Source organism: Bactrocera oleae, chromosome 6 (assembly GCF_042242935.1).
Source record: "Bactrocera oleae isolate idBacOlea1 chromosome 6, idBacOlea1, whole genome shotgun sequence".
Lineage (NCBI taxonomy): Eukaryota > Metazoa > Arthropoda > Insecta > Diptera > Tephritidae > Bactrocera > Bactrocera oleae.
In genome coordinates this window covers 41,882,569-41,904,724 of record NC_091540.1, presented here as the reverse complement: position 1 = coordinate 41,904,724, position 22,156 = coordinate 41,882,569, and the positions used below count along the sequence as shown (strand labels likewise).

The 22,156-nt window shown below is 37.2% G+C and overlaps 2 protein-coding genes across 6 annotated transcripts in view; one reads left to right on the top strand and one right to left on the bottom strand.

Moving 5' to 3' along the window:
* LOC118682016 (serine protease snake-like) overlaps nt 1-22,156 on the top strand; it is a 255,238-nt gene that overhangs the window by 137,458 nt on the left and 95,624 nt on the right. The gene's annotated exons all lie outside the window — the stretch shown is intronic.
* The window catches only part of LOC118680212 (serine-rich adhesin for platelets-like), a 169,316-nt gene that overhangs the window by 128,515 nt on the left and 18,645 nt on the right, over nt 1-22,156 (bottom strand). For all 4 annotated transcript variants that reach the window (XM_070111094.1, XM_070111095.1, XM_070111092.1 and 1 more), the window contains 2 exons: nt 5,229-6,731; nt 4,831-5,037 (listed from right to left, as the gene is read on the bottom strand). In XM_070111094.1, the coding sequence (XP_069967195.1) occupies nt 4,831-5,037; nt 5,229-6,731 (1,710 nt within the window). The remainder of the gene's footprint in view (nt 1-4,830; nt 5,038-5,228; nt 6,732-22,156) is intronic.

Genomic DNA, 22,156 nt, shown 5'->3' with positions numbered 1-22,156 from the left:
CAAATGTAAGTACGTCAGCCAATAAGAAAAATACAAACATTGTTGTACAAAAACAACAATTGTCTCAAATAGCATCAGCACCAGAAATCAATATGGCAGCCAAATTGACAAATCCTAAATTTGTAGTAAATCACACACCAACAACATTTTCATTCATGAACGCTGGCGCACAAGCAATAAGCTAAGTCGTTTCATTCATAAAAGCAAACGCCTTACACATCTCCCCGAGCATGCGTTTGCCTACAAGCGTCTTTTCGCGACGATGGCAAAAGCTAAAAATCATAAATTGAACAAATTTCTGATATTCCCTCTAGAAGGGAAAAGTGACAACCCCTCAAATATGAGTATTAAAATATTTTAGAATAAAAGTGACAACATAGTAAATTTGTCGATTTATAATTCAAGAAACTTTTTAAAGAAAATATTCAATATTCCTCTGATTTATGTATACAGTAAACCCCGGTTAAGTATCACTCCTCCAATCCCTCTTATCTGCCGGTGTCTTGCTGCATCTCACTTTCTTTTTCTTAATTTTTTAAAGAAAACGGTAATTTTTTTTTAAAAACATAGAAATAATTTGTTTTGGTACCACTCGCTTAAGTACCACAATCGCTTATGTACTACAAAGCACAAAAAATCTGCATCTTTGGTTTTGGCACTTAACCGGGATTGACTGTATTTGTCAAAGAATTTACGTAAGTACGTTCGAATTTTTTGTACACACATTGACTTTGCACTTGCCCATATGCGATGTATGTTTGTAAGAGTGTGTATGGCACATCTCGGATTTTCTACCAACAACACAATGTTGTGACGCTTTGTCGTCGCGTCAGTTCTTCGACAGATTGACTCTTTGACCAGAGAACTTAAAACAATGAGAAGGTGCAAATTGAATTTTGTATGATGCTCGATTGGTTGGCTGAAAATTTGAGATCAAGGAGTTCACCACTTTCTGTATAGTTTTGCTGTTATTTAACAGAAATGAGAATTTTTAACAACGTTCTCTGACAAAATACGTATCTACCAATATAAAGAGAAAAATGAAATGAAATGAATGAGAAAACAAGAAATACAAATGCCACTTCACATATGCATGATTATTTTTTGCCATATAAACGATTTTTATGATGAAAATTTGATAAATTATTATTTTTTTGCACAAATGCTACATTGATAAAATGTGAAAGATTATGCAAAAAATGATATTTTACTATTTTCATAATTTTCTAATTTCAATTTTTACAGAATTAATAATTTATGTATGTACATCAATATGTTATATTATGTAATATAATAATATATTATCAATTATCAATAAATACATGTGAGCGCACTGCTCTATACGTAAGTATGTATGTACAAATATGCATATGACCGCCCAAAATAAGTAATGCATACACAAATCTACATACATTTAAGCGTACAAATGTAAGTACGTCAGCCAATAGGCAAAATACAAACATTGTTGTACAAAAACAACAATTGTCTCAAATAGCATCAGCACCAGAAATCAATATGGCACACCAACAACATTTTCATTCATGAACGCTGGCGCACAAGCAATAAGCTAAGTCGTTTCATTCATAAAAGCAAACGCCTTACACATCTCCCCGAGCATGCGTTTGCCTACAAGCGTCTTTTCGCGACGATGGCAAAAGCTAAAAATCATAAATTGAACAAATTTCTGATATTCCCTCTAGAAGAGAAAAGTGACAACCCTGCAAACACAGAAATCAATGATAAAAGTGGCAACAAAGCTATAATATTTCACAATTCTAAAATATTTTTCCGTGGCTCGCAAAAATCTTCGTCAATATGTATGCATGCTCATATAAATACATACATACCTACAATGATTTGTGGGCAAAGCTGTTAGAGCGGCAAGGGAAGCGATGACAATCGGCGAGCGTTCGGTTAGTTTTCGGCACTTCTCGGATTTTCTACCAACAACACAATGTTGTGACGCTTTGTCGTCGCGTCAGTCCTTCGACAGATAGACTCTTTGACATAAAAGCAAAAAATGTGTCAACGGAGATTTCACATGAAGAATTGAGTGTACATATATACATACAAATACATACAAATGTGCAAACGACATAAGATATGTATGTCATAATATATGAAAGTACATATTTACGTACATAATTACTTTTACACATGCATTTGAAAAGAAATATTGAAGCATGAATGTGAAATGCCGACGGCAAAACACAATTCTGTACTTTTGTGACGCCATAATTGTGTCAAGTAAATGAATGATTTTAAGAAATATATTATATCAAAATATTTTTAAATTATTATTAATAACTCACAATAAAGTAAAAATGAATTAACATAAAATAATTTAAAAAATAATAGATAATAGTTCAATAAAAGGGAATATATTTCAAATGGCATATCAATATGCCCAGTTTTGCTCACATATTATATTCTCTTCAATATTCGTCGGTTGGTTATGTTAAGAGAGCGTATGTGTACAGATTCACCGCTGTTATAAAAGCGAAAAATGTTATTTGTTTTTCGTGCATCTGTGGTGAACTCCTTGATAAATTCCTACAAATTTTTCGCTGTCGAACCTGCACCTTCTCATTGTTTTAAGTTCTCTGCTTTGACATAAAAGCAAAAAATGTGGCAACGGAGATTTCACATGAAGTAATGAGTGTACATATCTACATAAAAATACATACAAATGTGTAAACGACATAATATATGTATGTCCTGTTACATATGTTTACACATGCATTTGAAAAGAAAAATTGAAGCATGAATGTGAAATACCGACGGCAAAACACAATTCTGTACTTTTATGACTCCATAATGGTGTCAAGTACAATTAATGAATTATTTTAAGAAATATATCAAAATACTTTATTAGTAATAATTTAAAAGTATTTTGATATATTTCTCATAATAAAATGAATTAACATAAAATAATTTAAAAAATAATAAATAGTAGTTCAATAAAAGGAATATGTTTCAAATAGCATATCAATATTCCCAGTTTGGCATGAATTTAATATCTCTTCAATATTCGCCGTTTGGTTATGTTAAGAGAGCGTATGTTTACAGATTCACCGCTGTTATAAAAGCGAAAAATGTTATTTGTTTCTCGTGCATCTGTGGTGAACTCCTTGATAAATTCCTACAAATTGTTCGCTGTCGAACCTGCACCTTCTCATTGTTTTAAGTTCTCTGCTCAGACATGGTATTTATTTTCTTTCAGAGAGAAGGTATATTTATATGTAAAAGGTGTATGTGTCTTTTGAACAAATAATAAAATAATAACAATAATATAATCCTAATTTCATCGCTACGGCAACCCTGCTTCACTTTTGTTTATTTACATTCCAAGCTGCAGCCACATATGCATATGTACTTACACAGCCGAGTACATCTCTCACATGAATCAGAGCGTTTCCGTTGAGCGACTTGCGCTCAATATTTGCTCACTGTTAACGGTTGCTGTTAGGCATAACATTTGTTTTCATTTTTTCGACCAGTTGCTTGCCATGCAGCATTGTTTTTGTTGTAGTTGCTGTTAACAGACTGAGTAGTCGGAATTAATGAATGGTGCGGTCAAATAATTATGGGCATGGCGCGTTAACTTCGGTAGAAGTTGTGTGTATATAAGTGTATTTATAGTATATAGTTATATGTGTAGCGTTCGTTTCGAGTTACCGTAGTTGTCTACTTGTTAATGATTGTTAATCATATCATTTAGCATTAAAGCGTGCAAATTGATGGGCGAAGATTGAGAGTATTTATGAATGAAAAGAAAAACCTATATATACCATATTTATACATACACATATACATACAAATGTACATAAAAAATTTAGAAATTAATTCAAAGATTTTTAATTTTATTTACACTTTGGGTCAAAGTCTTCTTTGAGATGCATTTTATAATAAAAAAGTTGAGTATGATTGATATGTATGTATATGATTTATAAAACGACGTATCTATCTCAATTGGTTTTAGCTTAGTTGTTACGAACTGGAGGTTTTTATCCGAAATTCTGAAAAAAATATTTTCCTGAGGCCGCCAGTTTCGACCAGGACACTAGATTATCTATTTATAAAACTAATTTTTGTCATCCAATTGATTTTAGATCAGTCGCCAAGGATTACTGATGGCAACCACCAGCAGCTGCGGCTGGAACCGGATCAACGCAAAGAGTTACTAATTTTGATTTTTTTTTTTCCAAATTTCTGTCAAGTCAGGTCGAAACCTAATTTATGATGCTTTGTTGTCACTTTATAAAATAAAATAATTTATTGGCAACAAAATTATTAAAAATTCTAGTTTTTTCGTGACTCTGACAACACCTAACCCCTTAATTGATAACATTATTACCACATTAATGCATTTTAGAGAATATTTTCATACACAAATTCTTAAAAGCTTTCACTTTTGTTCTCGCTCGAATTAAGTACTTCCTTACTTTATTAATATAGTTTTTCTCATTTATATATGTTCTACAAAATTTTCTTACTTCCCTTTGGTTTAACTAGCGTTATCACAATTTTTATAATGACTCGAGCTTTTACTCTAACTTAATGTCCACTAATTTCTAAAATCTTGGTGCTGAAAACTAAAAATAATACAATATCAATTTAAAGAACAACTTTTCGAGTATATTACAGTCTATAAGATTCCAACACATACCAATTACTCTCTATTTTGGCAAGATTACCCAATCACAACAGCTGTTATGTCAATTATTTAACTTTAGTGTTGCGCTTATGTCAAGAATCCCCAAACACATATCTAGTAGATTTGTATTTGTTTGCATGTATTGAGAAAAGTAATCAAAGTGCATTACTCACCACACCGACGGCATGCCGTTGCCGCAGCTCAGCAGCAATTTCGGCAAATTTGCATAGGAATTCCATTTCGAACGACTGCAAGCAGCCGAGATATGAACAGACAAGTAAGTCGCGCGCTTGCCGAATTAGAATCGAGCGTGTGCACGCCATATAGACAGGATAAATGGCGGCGAGGTGTTTGTCAATCAGCGCAGCGGTGCCCGAGTCCTACAACAACAGCGGATAACGGAGAGAAAGCAAAGAAAAATTATTAAGAAAAGCAGACTTGTGGTAATGAACAGACAATTGTGTGGAAAATTTATATAATATATTTTTTAGAAAAGTGTTGGAAGTGCAACAAAAGGTTCGTAAGTGCAATGGGCGGTCGGTTGAGCCAGATAAATGGTGGTATTACTTACCATATGTATAGCGAAAGCCAATTGTTCTTCCTTGACAAGTGGCGGACAGCTGGTACTGATACTCATGAGCGACTGTTGTTGCTGTGTTTGTTGTTGTAGTAGTTTTCCTCTACCGCCATCAGCGGCAACGGTTGAGCACTTTAGCTTGCCAGTTTGCAGGCTGCCACTTTGTATTTGTTGTTGTTGTTGGCATTTTTGTTGCATCTGTCTTGTCTCTTGTTCGACAGTTAAATCAGCCGAGTCATCAACTTGGACTTCAACTTCAGCGGCCGCCAAAGTGAGGGCGTCGCGCTTATGCTTAGCAGAGGTCAACAGTGTCGGATGTTGTTGTTGTTGCTGGTCAGCACTGACATTCGAACTACCGCTGTCCATCAACACTGACGGTGACGGCAAACTAAATTCAATATCATCGTAAGCCAACACCGATTGTTCGCTTGTTAAGTGCGCTTCTTCGTCTAGCTCCAACGACGCCTCCTCTCCCGCCGTGCGCTCGTCCTCCACGACCATCGCAATTGGTGAAAATAGCGTGTGCGCTACTGCGCCGACCTGTCGCTCGGTTGTGGCAATTAATGTAGTGGTACACGCCTTATTCTCAACTTCCTCATACGCCCCCTCTGCCTCCGTTTCTTCATCCTTTTTTTCTTCGAGAGCGGAGAATTGCTGGGTGCTTGGGCTGCGCGCTGTACTCGACACCTCAACGCCAATCGATTCTTGGCACTTTTCATCTTGCACATACGTTTTGCTGACGGTTGTTGTTGTTGCTGCTGTGGAATTTGTTGCATTTGCGACCGCCTGTTGATGCTGACCCGTCAGCCGATCTCTGCACCGCTTCAAGTATGTGCGCACGCGCGATTTGCTGCGCTGCATTGGTTTCTCTGTTGTCGCCGCTGTTATTGTAACTGAATTAATATTCAAATCGATATCGACTTGACAACACTGTTCGTTGTCATTGACCAAACAGCAGCAACTTTCCCGTTGTTTTTCCGCCAACTCCACATCGTGGTCACCATCCTCCTCCCCGGAATACCAAACCTCCTCGGCGTCGTCTTCCTCTTGCGCAATTGGTGCAGTGGCAGCCGTACTTCGTACCCCGACCATTGTGTTGGCCTCGCTTGCAGTTGTTGCCGCATTTGCCGCATTGCCACAGTTCCAGCTGTTTATGCCGGCTTCATGGCTCTCATCGGTTGTGTTGGCGCGGCTCTTAGTGGCCTCCGCCACAGTTGGTCTTTCTATAACTGCTGCTGTTGTTGTTGCTGTAATCGCTTTTGTGTCATTCACCGGCATAACCAGCACCTCCGCCAAGTGTTCTTCGGCGCTGACGTTGTTGCAATTGTGTTTGCAATTATTTGTGTTGTTTGTTGTTGTTGTTGTTAATATTGCAACACTATGCTGTTCACCCTCAGGTGGCCTACTTGTACTATTGCCACTTATATTGCCACTTTGACCGTTATTTTGATTGTTGCTTGTGCTGTTGGCGTTGTTGTTGCTGGGCTGTGGACTCGCCTGAGGCGTCAAAAAGAGAAAAGATAAAAAGGAAGACTTAGTAAAAGGTGAGTGTGATTATATATTGTGTACATCTGTTTATAATTGGTTGTTGATATTATTGTTGTTGTATATCAGCAATTATATCAAAGTTTTCTGGCTCATACTGTTGCTAGGCAAACACAAATTCGTCCACAATTATTTAGGTGATGAAGAAATTCGTTCGACAAATCCGTTTTTAAAATAAGTTCGGCAGTTTGGATCCCAAAAGTACTCAGAACTTTATTCACACACAGTTCGACTTTATTCTACCCTAAAAAGTGTCGACGCAGAGAGCCCAAGGGAAAAGAAAAATAGTATTCACAATATTTCACAGGATCAAAGATCAATGAGAATTCAGACCTTGAAAACACCTAAAGTATAAGTAGTAGTATTTGTATGAAAAAATATATACTTTGAATCACGAAATCGCCCGGTCTCTATTAAAAACTGTCTCTTTCTAATCCATAGAACGTTAATATTGATACCATAAGGGCAATCCTATGACCAAATATACCGGTCTTCATAATGCCACTGTGTGCCTTTTATGAATTCTAAAGTCACCTTCCTGTAAAACTGGAATGCTCTATTAAATAAATATATACCTCGTGTCATATACTTGAATAACCACCACAAACTCTCAAATATAAACTTTCGTCTTCACTTCGAAAATTGGTATTTCTTTTGTTAAAATGAATTACTATCAAATTTTTTACAGGAACCCCCCGAAAATAGCGTTAGATGGGAAATAACATCTAGTTAATTATCTGATCTATAAATATTCGATTCTCTAAAAAGTGTCGGTTTTTTGTTTCAAATACGACTTACTTAAGGACTTACTTACTTAGTTTAAGTCCCATCCAAACAATTTGATAAGGTGTAAGACATTTTTATTTTATTTTTTGATATTTTGTACAATAACTCACTGTGTACATAGCCTAGTGTATGTTACTCATACGCCCGCAGATCTTCAGGATTACAAACTTTCCCTCCTTCGTGCCTCTAATAATGTTAGTTCTAAACATAAGAGAAGTTTGAGAATAAAAGCTATAGAAATATGGAACGAAAAAACGTTAGAAAGGAAATAAAATAATAAAATATAAGAATTTATCAGATCGGAGAGGCAAAATTTGTTGATGAGGCTGGAGGTATATCAACTAGTGTTAGCTATAGTGTGCAATACTATTTTTTCGTGCTGACAGAGAAACTATTTAGAGCTATTGGTTCATGACGAGGGTGAAAACAAATAATTATCAAAAAACTATCAATTTTGATAACTAATGACCAGTTTGAGATAATATTGAAAAATTATATATGTTTTTCTTTAAAATACTCTTATATAGTACTTTAGCAGATTCATATATAGTACTTTATTTACTCTACCATTCCAAGACTCAAACAGTGCTTTTTTTGTGACTTAAAGGAGGAACCTCAACGTCACTCTCGCTCTCATTCATCTAGCTACTTGCTAGCCCTACACAGCAAAGGATGGCAATTTCCCCATAAGTCACCTTTTAATTTTTCTATTTCCCTGACATGCTTTTCTCCAGTTTGTGTGTTGCTTTTCACAGGCTAGCGTGCGGCGAATAAATGTAAATTTAAACATTTTGCTATTTACAGTTAAGTCAACAATGTCATGATTTAGTATCAATATCTGATTAAGCAAGGTATGTATGGATGTGTGTGTGGAAATCAGAACTAAGGCAATTATGCGTGTTTGTAGCTGTGTGGGTCCGAGCAAATGAGGACAAACATCGATCGCATAGAAAGGGCTTGGTGAATTGGGAGCAGAAAAAAGAACAGGCATGGTGTGGCAAGTACTTAGAAATCAACACATGAGTATGTTTATAATATGCCACAACAGACAGTGTAAGGCATGCGAGCAGGTGGAGGGAATTTCAGAAAGCGAGCAAGTGGGGAGTGCTTAGTTAACAGAGTGAAGTCTAGGAAATATAATTTTTTATTGCAACAAAATGTAAAATAGAACAATCATTTTGAATTTTCATTGCGTGTGTTTATTTTCCTTCTAGTGTTTTTTTTTTTTTTGGCTTTTTGTTTCTTGGCGAGAGTTCTTACAAGGAATATTATACTGCATAAAGTACTCGTTTTGTATTGGAAAGTGCAAAATATTTTGGCATGCAGCCGAAACTCAAGTTGACATAGGTCAAGTGTAGCATTTAATTTCAAAAAGAACAAAAAAAATATTTTACTCAGAACTGTGGTTGGTTGACTTGACTTAAAGTTACTTGCAAGGGTGATTGTAGTTGAAGAGACAAAGTGAGTACGTTGATTTTAGCTTTCAAAGCAGAAATGTTGCCAAATAATATTTGTCAGAAACTATATTCATATATAAATTTACATATGATTTCGAATTAAAGAGCTTAATGTTCAGATTATTGGATTTCACCAAAATACACTTATTTCAACAAAAAAACTTAATAATGTCTAACAAATTTTTCTTCACACTTTTAACAGTTAAAGCACACACAATACAACCACAACACTTTTTATGTGCACGCTTATAACTGTGCATACTGCAAGCGCTTATAGCCCTTTCAGCCAGACGCTGCCATACACACATAGCAGCTGTCTGGGCGCCTCACCTTTTTTCGCAGAAAATGCATGCCGAACTACACAACAGCAGACAGCTCACTCCAATGGGCAATTGAACTTAATTTGTTGTTTTCAATATTTTCGAAAATCACAGCACTTTTCAAAACATTTTTACTTGCAAAATTTACTTTGCATAATTTTCACTGGTTCTCCATTTCTATTTGCATAAAATTTCAATTTTTAAATTTCATGCACAGTTACACAAAAATTTTTACTTTCGTTTTCTTATGTCACTTCCACGGTTTTCCGCTTCACGCAAAATTCGCGTATCTTCGCGTCGGTTGCGTTTTGTTTACTGTCGCGACTCTGCTTCGTATAAGGTTAGTTTCGTCTTAGTGGCAAACACTGGTGGTAGCGCATTTTGGGAGTGACGCTGTCGGCAGTAGAAATTACTCACCCTTTTGGCTGGTAGCGCCCAGCCCCTGTTGTCGGTTGACGTCTCGCGGAAACTAAAGTGGCGCTAAATTGTTGTAAGTGGCGCTGGCGCTAGCAAATGGGTGGTCAGGCGGCAAGCTAACCGGGTGGGCCAGTGAACCGACCGACCATCGAGCCATTGTGTCGTATGTAAAATATAAGTTTGGCTGTTTGTTCGAATTTCCTTGGTAACGCTAGTGCGAGTACAATTTGTTTGCGAGCATAGGCTTTTAATTAAGCGCAAAAAGCTTCAAATTAGTGTTTTTCGAATTTTATTTTTTTGCCAGGCATATTCCCTACATGACAGCAGTTATTTGAAGTGACTCTCATATTTATTTTATTAAAGTAGTGTAGGTTTTCTTTCAATTTCGAACTTAAAAAAACTTAATTTATGATCTATGTTAAAAAAAAGGTCATTGTTTTTAGTGCTAAAAATGCTGTTACAACTCCTATGGTTTCAGTTATGGTAAAAGCAACTCACACTTTCTCCCTTTTTATCTCTCTCATAGTTATTTAATGAACTTCTCGGCTCTAAAGTTAAATTAGATCATGTCTACTTTTAGGAGTTTTCAACACTTTTTGTTTGGAAATAAATATTGGCCTGTACTTCTCACACGGTTATTAAAAGACACTTGCTAGGCGTAATCATAACTTTAGGCAGCATTATTTTATTTGCATTTCATGAGTGGGTTTGCAGACACTACAATGTTAGTATAATATATGGGAAACATATATAATTGGTCTACTACAACTAACTTGAAAAACTCCTATATTGATGTAAATTAGAAAATAATAGAATATATATTATTATAATTTTAGACGAATCAACAATACGATATCTTAAATAACATCGTCAGTAAATAAATTTCTTGTTTACATAGTCCTTATAATGTTCTTTTAAATGTTTTTAGTTCTCATTAGAATGTTCAGTCATTTTTAAAAACTGCATAAACTCATAGATCCGAGATTTCTAATTATGGATTTTTATAAATATGCTAAATTACATCTTCTTCTCTACGGAGGGTATTCATTCTAAAAATAAGAAAAAACTTTAGCTTCGGCTGCATTTCTTATATCTTAGGTTAGGCCGTAGGGTTCATCCAAAATCTATGGATCTCACTTGGACAAATGTTTGTCCGAATTTGAGCTTACCACAAATTTATTAAGTTGATTAATATCAATCTCAGCCATTTCTCTAAGATCTTCAATGTTGTGTCTATTATACTTTAATCTCATTCTGGCAAAAGCCGGGCAATAGAGAAGAAAGCAACAAGGTGACTCAACCTCGACCTACTCTTTACAGCGTTGGCAAAGAGCGTCCGACAATACATTTACATTTTATATTTGTTTACGAAATGCTATACCGATATCTCAAAAACTTAGGAACTACAAGTAGTTTGCGTAAATACAGACCGACAGATGGACATGTTTAAATGGGCTCACCTCGTCACACTGATCATTTATATATATTATATATCGTCTCCGACGATTTTGCAAACTTAATAAACCTTGTTCAAGGTATAATAAGATAAGCGCAAATATTTCTATAAGTTAGCTTCCAAATACTTAATTGTAAAAATCATCACAGAGGGCGCTCGACAGAGAGCATGCGCATTTTCAAAAGCTTACAAGCAACGGCCGGAAAGCTTTTATGTCAATTCAAGTACAACACAAATAAGTGGAACAATAAATAACAGTTGCATTATAAATTAAGTTAGTTTTGGTTTTTGCATGAAAGTTTGTGAGCACACTGATTTCGATTGCTTTTGTTTTTTCTGGCACAGTCAGAAGTTGAAAAATAATGATCACAGATAATAATATAAAAATTGAAACTTATGTTAAAGTAATGTCAGCATATAATTTGCGGCAACTCAAATTAAGCTTAATAATGCACTCAAAATAATAAGTTTGAACCTAGCTAAGCACATAGAATCACAACGCACAGAACCCCTTCGAGTTTTGAGGAATTATTTATTGTATTATAAATATAATCGTTTACCTATATATAAATATACGTTTACAAATGTGCTACATGCGGTTAATTATGTGCCTCGACAACACCGGTGGCGAGGTTGACCAGCGAGGCAGGGCCATCATTTCACAAATTATGACACATACGCATGCAATTAACTGAACGCCAAAGCCTCTCTTATCTTGGGACAATCGACAATCACTAAAAACAACAATAATAAATGCTTGCGCAACTTTTGATGTCTTCCGCCTATTTAAGTATCCATTTCATTTTGGTTGACCAAATTTCTGTTCGTGTTTACATTTTTCCTTTTTGTTTTTAGGTTATTTATTTAACACAGGACACGCAAGCTTTATAAACACATCACGTGCCACCTGAACACAAATAAAAGGAACGTTTTTTTATGAAGAGCTGAGACAGTATGAAATGTCATAAAGAAAACTTACTTGTTCCCATTTTAATCCTCCTCAATGACATGCATATTTACTTAAATATGTTTACATTTATATATACAAGTATGTACATACATACATATCATGAACATGTAAGTGATAACACCGGCGGAGAAATACCTTGCATGCAATTGGACTAGTTACATACTAGTAAGAATATATTGAAATCGGTATATCTTGTGACCAGAAAGTTTCCAGAAATTGTAAATAAAACGAAAAAATTTTAATCTTCACCAATATTTATTTTGTCGCCTTCAAAATATGATATGTGCCACCTCTTTTTCCAATCATCGAAACATCATGCCTTGTAGGCGCTGTCCGGTATCACCTTCAGTTCCCTCTGCGAATTTTCTTTTACGGCCTCAATCGAGTCGAAACGGGTTCCACGGAGCGGTACATTAAGTTGTGGAGACAAAAATAGTCGCATGGGGCCAAGTCCGGTGAATACGGTGGTTGATCGATGGTATTGAATGAGTTTTTGGTCTTAAAATCGTTCACAACTATGGTCTTTCTGAAAAAATTCAGCTCTTTTGGAACAACTCGAGCATTGACCAAATTATCGTTCAAAATCAAACGAGTTGCTCCACGGCCGATGTTTAGCTTACTTAATATCTCTTTAATGCTCACATGACATTTTTCGAGCACGGTTTCCTTCACTTTTTTGATGTTATCGTCAGTGGTAGACGTCGAGGGACGACAGGAACGAGGTATGTCCTCGACGGTTTCACCACCATACTTAAAGGCTTTATACCAGCCGTAGACTTCGGTTGTCGATAGAATAAATTATCATAAGCCTTTTATATCTTTCGCAACGATTCCGCACACGAAATTTTATGCAAAATCCTTGTTCAATGTTTTGTTTCATTGTAAAAATCGCAAAACACTACTGAGGTCGGCTGATTTCATATAGTTTATATTGGCATAGTAATTAAGGACAGTGCTACCAAATAAACAAAAAAAGTGCTGAAAAATATTGAGCGCGGGCAGTTTAAATGACAATTTCCGGAAACTTTCTGGTCACAGTGTAGGGGAGAATTAATTGGTTAAAACGTGAACCCAAAAACGAGAGCTATTCAATTAAGAGTCAATTACCAACAGAGAAGGGCAACGGTGGCTTTCAAATGAGTCTATATTTTCAATCCCATACTAAAGATGAAGAAATTGCATATACATTTTGCTGCCGATTGGTGATGGTTAAGGTCAAAGTTGAACTTTTTATAAAGACTCAAATCTTCTTCACTATATTAAAATCGAAAAAATATCGATAGAAGTAGACGCAGACATAGAAGTTTAACGCATCTGTTTTAAACATGAACTGAATACTTAAGGGGTTATATGGGTTTCGTCGGGTAAAAAATTACCTATATTCAGAAATTTTTTTTATATAAAATATTATTTATTTAATTCAAATTTTTTCTGTCTTAAAGATACTCATTTAAAGAATAATAATAATCTGAGATTTTCAAAAAAAAAAAAAAAATTAAAACTCCGCCATTGTAACGTCATTTCCGGTGACCCCTCGAAAAAAAGGTGCGACCGCGTTGTCAGCATAACTCCTGACAGAATCATTTAAAATGAAAAACCAATATATGTGTTTTAGTTAAGACTCGTATTTGATCTAAGGAAAAAAAAACAAGTTCAAATTAGAATTTTGGTAGACCTTTTTCCAAAAAAATTAAAATTTTGTTAAAATTTGCTCGACATTTCTTTTTTTTAAAATAGTTATAATTGAAAAAAAAATCCTTCGTCCAAGTACGAGCAAATTGTATCTCAAACACCTGTATAAAATTTCATCAAGATCGGTTGAGTAGTTCGCGAGAAATCTTGACAACCGACTTTGAAAACACAGTTTCGAGAAAAACGCTATTAAAGTTTTAAGTGACAATATAGATGACCTCGGGCGCGTTACTTTCAAAGCTGTATCTTCAAAACTATTACTGATATCAACATGAGAATTTGGGACAATATTTTAGAGATGTTATAGAATAAAATAACACAATAAATTTTTTTTTTTGTTTTTTGAAGCCGCGAAACCCATGTAACCCTTTAAGAACCACCCTTACAAATATATTACATGGTCTGCTGCCTTTGACTACCCAGTAGAGGGCAACTTTTTTGTTCAGTAATAAGAAAAATTGTGTTGAAGAGAACAAATATCTTACACATGTAGTAATTATTCTCTTCCTTTTATTTTTTGTGCATTGGTTATAATTTGTACTTCCTTTATAGGCAATTCATATTTTATTTTACATATTTAAATCTTTAAATTAGGTTGATATTAAATTGAAGGAAATGCCAATATGAGATAAAAATGTACAACTACATGATTCCTGCAGCGGAAATGGAAAATATCCTAAGGTGAACCAAGGTGTTTTGTTACTGCTTAATTAAATTAAAAGATATAAAAAAGTGGCAACACCTGGGGCTAGAAACATTTTACAGCTAATACGGCTGCGTTGAATATAAGAAGAATATTAAACTTAAATTGTAAACCGAGTAGTTGTTGTTGTAACGGTTGTCTAGTCCTCGCTTGGATGATAGGTGATGGTTTGGTTGTCGTCGAGGTCATTTAACGGGAGGCCCAAGAAACAGGCTGTTTCGACGGGGTCGAAACATAGGGAAAAAGATGTTAGATGAGGTGGGTTTGTTGGGAATGCAAAAAGGTGATTAGTATCATGCGGAGCCTCATTGCACGCAGGAAATATGTTTGGAATGTCGGGGTCTATTCTGGATAAGTAGGAGTTTAACCTGCTAGAATATCCAAAATGAAGTTGCGCGAGGGGGCTCTGGTTTCGCGAGGCAACTCGAGCTCTACGTCTACTATGGGTGGTGGTTTGACTCCTAGTACGCCATTCACTGAGAGGGAGTCGATGAACGTGTTAATGGCTCCACTGTGAATGGCGGTCAGTGCGTGTCTGTAGTTCGTTGCGTCCAAAGTCCGGTTGGCGTACTGTCTGATGTCGTCGACGTAATCAAGGAATGACCTCTTGATGTTCCTAGGAGGCGGTTCCGCTTCAAGCAGACGATCATATTTTCGTAGAAATCACCCCAGCAGAAACTGCTTGGAGAGGAGGTCGTTATGCTCCTTAACCAGAAGCATAAGGGCCTCACTGTGTAGGTGTTCTATTGGGCACATCAAGTGATATCCCGTGATAGTCCGAAGTACAGTGTTCTGGCAAGTCTGAAGCTTCTTCGTCTGCGTTGAACCACATCCAGGCAATCTTATTGGTGATGCATAGTTTAGGACCAGCTGATTGCCTTGTATGTTGCCAATCACGTTCCTTTGTCTTATTCCCAAGAGCTGCTGGCAAGCGATTTGAGGATTTTCTTGCCGCTCTGTTTTTTGGCAGTTATCGCGGTCGTGTGAGGAGTGAAAGAGCACAGACTGTCCAATGTTACGTCTAAAACTTTTGGGTTATTAACTGTCGGAATTTTTGTGCCATTGACTGAAATGTTCAGGTCCAGTCTGTATTCCTTCGTCCAATTTGTGAAGATGGTCGCTGTGGATTTAGTGGGGGAGAGTGTCAGACTCCTTGCAAAGAAGAAGCGATAAAGGTCGGAGAGGTAGATGTTTACTTTTGAGCACATGCCATCGATTCCATTGCCCGACGGTAATATCGTGCAGTCATCAGCGTACGAGGTCACGGAAATTCCTACTGGTGGTTGGGGGAGTTTCGAGATGTAGAAATTAAACAGTAGTGGGGAGAGGACACCGCCCTGCGGAACCTCTGTTTAATTCTTCTAAGTATGGAGTTTTGGTCGCGAAACAGTACGGATGAATGCCGACCGCTTAGGCAGTTCATGGTCCACCGCTTCAGCCCTGGAGGGAGCGTTGATTGTTCTAGGTCCTCAAGCGTTGTGTGATTGACTATACTTAAAGCTTTTGATAGGTCCAACGCTACGAGGATCGTCCTCTCGCAGGGTGGCTTCTGGTTTAGGCCATGAATTATCTGGGCGTTTATGACGCTAAGTACTGTGGTGATGCTGTGCACTTTTCGGAAGCCATGCTGATGGTCTCTTAGATTCAGGTGGTGAGTGAATGTCGGGACTAGCAAGGCCTCAAGTGTCTTCACCACTGGAGTAATGAAAGTTATCGGGCGATAGGACTCCCCTTTGTTGGCGGGTTTCCCAGGTTTCAGTTGTGGGACCACTCTTCCGACTTTCCACACATCGGGTATTTGAAGAGTGGACATCGACAAGTTGAGGACCTTGGTGAGGTAGCTTACTCCCGTCGAGACTAGATGTTTTAGTATCAGCATGCTTTTTCCGTCAGTGCCAGGGGATTTAGACGATTTGGCCTTTTTGATGACACTCTGAACCTCCCCATCGGTGAAAGTAAGTGGTGCGCAGTCTTTTGGCATTTTGCGCAGCCGTCGGGTGACACATCGTTTGGTCTTGCCCGACGAAGGGTGCAGTGTAAACTGCCGGCTTAAATAGCTCGCGCACTTCTTCTGGTCCGAGGAGGCATGGCCATCGCATTGAATTTCAACCCGGTTGTCATGTCTCTTCGGATTAGACAAGGCCTTGACAGTAGTACAAAGCTTACTCACACCGGTGAAGAGGTTGCAGGATGCTCTATCCATTTTGTCCGCTTATGCTAAGCATAAGATATCACGCTCGTTTGCTGATATAGCTGCTTCGGCTGGGAAATTAGGGCGGAGTTCCGCGATTCTTCCATCCGGTATGAAGCGAGCAGTAGCAGCAGCGATCACCTTGCGGAATTGACGCTTGCCAACGATGACGTCCATAGGAATGTGTAGTGCGTTGAAGGTGCTCTCAGTAAATTCTGTGAAGCCGACCCAGTTAGCTTTGTTAAAGTTAATGAAGGTGCGGTTGTCCACAGAAAAAAAGTCGGACGTTTCTCGATCGAGATTATTATGGGCAGATGGTCTGATGCGAGGGTAAGCATAGGTCGCCAGGTTATGCTATTTATCAGACCACCGCTAACGATGGCAATATCTGGCGAGCTATTACATTCTGGTGGGGGCTTCGTCATTCATTATGCAGAGTGTCGAATCGTCAATCTGTTCCGGCAGCTCCATTTCCCTACGATCGTTTGACAGGCAGAAGTGCCAAATATCGTGGTGCGCGTTAAAGTCGCCTAGCACCAAACGGTTTTCACCACGAAGTAGCGCACCTATGTCCGGGCAACATGTAACTGAGGGAATGTATATATCAAGCTCGACATCGCCTGACCGGACAACTATACCCTGACATTCAAGGGTAGTGTCCCTGCGGTCGATGTCGCTATCGATTAAACGATATTGCGCGGTGTTTTGCAGTATGAAGGCTAGGCCTCCACCATTATCTCGCTCGCGATTCTTACGCAACACGTTGAAACCTGCACAACTCAGAAGATCTGAGCGGCTGTTTAATTGGTTTCTTGGACCTCAGCTATCGATAAGCGCTCCCGGCTAATATATGCGACTATCTCCTCGATCTTACTCTGGAGTCCGTTGCAGTTGAATTGTAGAATTCGCGTTTGTCGCGGGTATCCGGTTGTGATCCTGGGGGTGAGGGAGGTACGTGTAGGTGGTGGTTGTTGCAGCTGTAATATCCGCATGGGCAGCTGTCGCACTGTGGTGTTATTTGGCTACGCTACTTGATGGTAATGTCGGGGCAGACTCCTACATCATAGCGCAACATATGACGCACTCCACCGACAGAAAGTGATACCAGCTAGTGCAGGAATTGCACTTGACTGATGTGACGTTCCGGCGTATTACGGACTGACACACAGAACGGAGGAACCAGGAGTTGCTGAGTGGTTCTTACACGGGGATTGGAGCGGGATGCAGGTTGTGGAGGGGATTCTTCAGACTGGGAGTCATGCTGACTGTGTGAGCTCGATAGAGCCGTGGAGTGACGGCGCAGTGCGCGGAGATGGTGCAGGTTGCACAGCCGTTGAGGCAGGTGGCGCAGTATTGCGTTGGCAACATGAGGCCACGTAACTTGTGGTCCACTCCCTATTGGTCTTAAGGCCTGAGCAGGTCTTAAGATGGCTTCATCCATTGCATGTATTACACCTAACCGAGGTGGAGTTTGCTCTAATGACGATAAACTTAAACTAACACTTACCGATCCAAACAGGGTTAGACCGCCGAAAATAACAGCCCTTGGCCGGATAAAATCCGGGTCAACTCCGGTAACGTAGAACCGGCTGTTGTGGTAATTGTGGTTAATAAGACCGAGTAGTATAGTTCATCAGTTTCCCATTATGAGTCGCAATAGTTGTTTTTTACCAATTCTAATGAGTCCTCAGAATGGTCGTTGGTCTCGCTATATATACAAATTTAAAATGTAAACAAAGGGGTCATTGACCTCATAAAGGTTTTTGGCTTCGCTAAATGTACACAAAAGTGTCAATGACTTCAGAATAGGATTTTGTTCTTGAAAAGGTCCATTGACCTGAGTAAGTTGGCTTCGCCAAAGATAAACAAAAGGGTCAATGACCTCACTTAAGGTCTCAAACTTTAGAAACTGAAGTTTATTTTAAATTGAGGTAAGTGTAAGCAACTAAAAACAAGAAATAACGTTAACTTCAATTGCACTGAAGCTTTAATATCTTTCAGAAAGACAAACAACTTGATTTTGATCGTTCAGTTTGTATGGCAACCATAGTGATCCGATCTGAACAATTTCTTCGGAGATTGTACCAATGGCTTATACAGTAATTTATGCAAAATTTAGAGAAAAGTTCAAAAAATTCTCCATATATGCACTTTATTCCAATCATGGCTAAATCGACTAAGCTCGTTCACGCTAATTATATATATATAAATACATATATTCTATAGGATCTACGACGTTTCCTTCTGCGTATTGCAAACTTCCTCGCGAACATAATATACCCATAATATATATTATTTACTGTGCATATTATCTATGCGGTCTTATTAACTCAATGACCTACAGTACATCTACTATTTGTTTATTTACATACATACAAAATTTATGTGACAAATATATATGTAAATAAATAAATAGGAGAAAGCAAAACATGTCAAAATTACTTATTTGGGATTTACCATTTGAGCAACTTTAGCATACCCATTTAAAGTTGTTTTCCCTAAGTAAAAGTTTCTGGGAAATTGTTCCAAAATCATATAATATTATTTGAAATATTTTCCAAAATATTTTTAACTTGCTTTACCTTGTCACAAGATGTGAGGTAGTTTAAGTAGTAATTTACACTTAATAGCTTCCGGTAAAAACCTCTCATAAAAACGTTTGTTATTGCAATAAAACTTGAAAAACAGTTGCCATAACTATTTTAAAAGAGTGAAATGCAACTAGTAAAATAATACAACCGATATGACTGTTAAAACGTCTGTAACTAGTGATCTTTACAAGCGAATTAGTTAGATTGAACTTTAAAAACTTGGAACTAAAACTATGTGAGAACGAGAGTTATTTCTCACCGTTAGAAACCGAGAGTAATTATCCAATTCAAATTAGAAATAGCTTGTAGAATACGTAAAAATTCTTTTACTTCCATTTTGTCGACAATTTCGAGATGAAAAATTAGAGGAGAAGCTTCAACGCCCATCTCTATTTTATATGATTGCTACCGCAGACCGCCCTGGCTCTAAAAGCCAGTAATCTCTCCATTGTTTCTGTCTATGTACAATAATTTGTTTTAAAAACCCATAAACTGTGACGTTTAATCGCTTGCAATCAATACTCATTAAAATCACATTTTGACCTTTTTTTTTAAAGCGATTGTTATTTATTGTCAATTTGATACAAAACAAGAAATATAGAAATCTGATCTGAACAAATTCTTCAGAGATTACATTGTGGCAATAAGAAAAAACTCACGCCGATGATGTATCATTTTCAGTCATGATTATCATGGGAGGACGATCATCGAAACGAAGACTCATCCCAATGTATCTGAATCTGGAAAAAATTAAAAATCTCTCCACCCTTTTCTGTTCTCAAATATAAAAAGATAGAGTCAATTGGGAGATCCTGGCTGCGGCTGAAACCTAAATCTTTAAAATAGCATACAACATTGAAAGAAATAGGGGGATATTATTAGAGAACAACAGAATACAAGTACACAAGTATCTGTGAAAGAGTACAAAAATTTCAAAATGTTGGATTTGACGTGAAAAATAATTTTTTATAAGAAGGTACTTTAAAGCTAACAAAACGCTGCCAAATACCATATGAGGTTAAAAATAGATATCATTACCTTCTGGTATATCGTGTTAATAGAAAGATTTGACAATATCAGTGCTTATGAAATACAATTTCTGATACACACGCATATATAATATATGTAGATCCACCATGCAGAGATGACTAATCTCCAATTTAAATGCATCGTTATGAATTTCCCTCTTTATGATTAAACATATGTATGACTAATAATTGCAGAAACAATTTTATTGGAGCGTTAAAATTGTACAAAGTAAATTGAACAAATTTACCACTCGTCGGAAATCGAGTTTTGTTTGCTTTTCTCTCAGTCTCACTCTCTCTAACTTTAAATGCGGCGAGTAACAAAAACCACAAATATTAATTGTCAAAGCGATCGATCGTAATTGCGATTGCGGCTCATAAAACATTTCACCACCAAACACTATCACTATCACTTGTGGCAGAAATGGCAAATAGCCATGCTTACATATTTACATATACATGTGGCAATAAATAGTAAAGTGGCCAATAATCGACACGCCAGCATAGTAAGTGTGCAACTGTACAAAAATTTGGATGATGTGCGCATCAAGGGAACTCATGTCTACCATCGGGATCCCGAATCAGCTATTTAGGTGGTGGTGATGAGAGTATGTATTTAGGACTTATAAGTAAATATATACGGGAATATTAGCATAACCAAGAAATTAGTAAAATATCCAGTATATATAGTTCTGATATATTACGGGATACGTATATGTGGAAAATTTAATTTGTTCCAAAAATAATTTGTATACCCTGAACTGGCTATATTAAATTTGCCACGAAGTTTGTAACACCCAGAAGGAAATGTAGGAGAACCTATAAAATATATATATGTATATAAGAAGAACATGACGTCTTAGTCGATTTAGCCATGTTCGTCTGTCTGTCCGTCCATCCGTCTGTCTGTCCGTATATATACGATCAAGTCCCTCAGTTTTTGAGATATCGATCTGAAATTCAGTCCCTGACCTTTCATCACCAAGAAGCTGTTCATTGGTCGGAATAACCGATATCGGACCACTATAGCGTATAGTTGTTATACAAACTGAGCAATCGGAATCACGTTCTTATAAGGAACCTTTTTTATTTTTCTTGTTTTTATATAAAATCGTACCATTGTATTTACATAATTTTTATAGTACTCAAAATAAAGATCGGGATCCCGAATGTATTGAATTTCTTCGGAAAGGATACATTTATACACAAGCACGTTCATATTAAATTAAATAAAAAAAAAACGGAAATACCCCATGTAATTCAAAACATTTCGGGACAAATACCACGGGATTTAGTGCTTGAGCGAGCACATATTAATATACAGCTGTTGCAACATCGCATGCCACTTGAATATACTGCTGGTTTTATGTGGCACGTATGGAGTCATATTAATATTGCCATGACGATAATAACAATCACGAAAAGTAAAAGATGCTATATTTCATGGGCAAGTGTTAAATTGTCGAAATTAATTGCATGCTGCGGTACCTGGCGGCCGGCAACTGGCGGTTGGCAGCGCTCGTACGGGGCGGTTTTGAGTGTGGCAGTGGTGGTGGCGATCACAGTAACCATATTGAGCGGCAGCGACAGAGCTTATAGCGGTATTCATAAGTTAAATGTTGCAGCATTGGATGTGAGGCATATACATAATTGCCATGTTGCATGTGGTATGTGGAATGTGGCGATGGGAACGAAAATGAAATGCAAAGCATTTTAAATGTGCAACACTTGGATGTTTGTATGTGTGTTACATATATGGTAGGTGC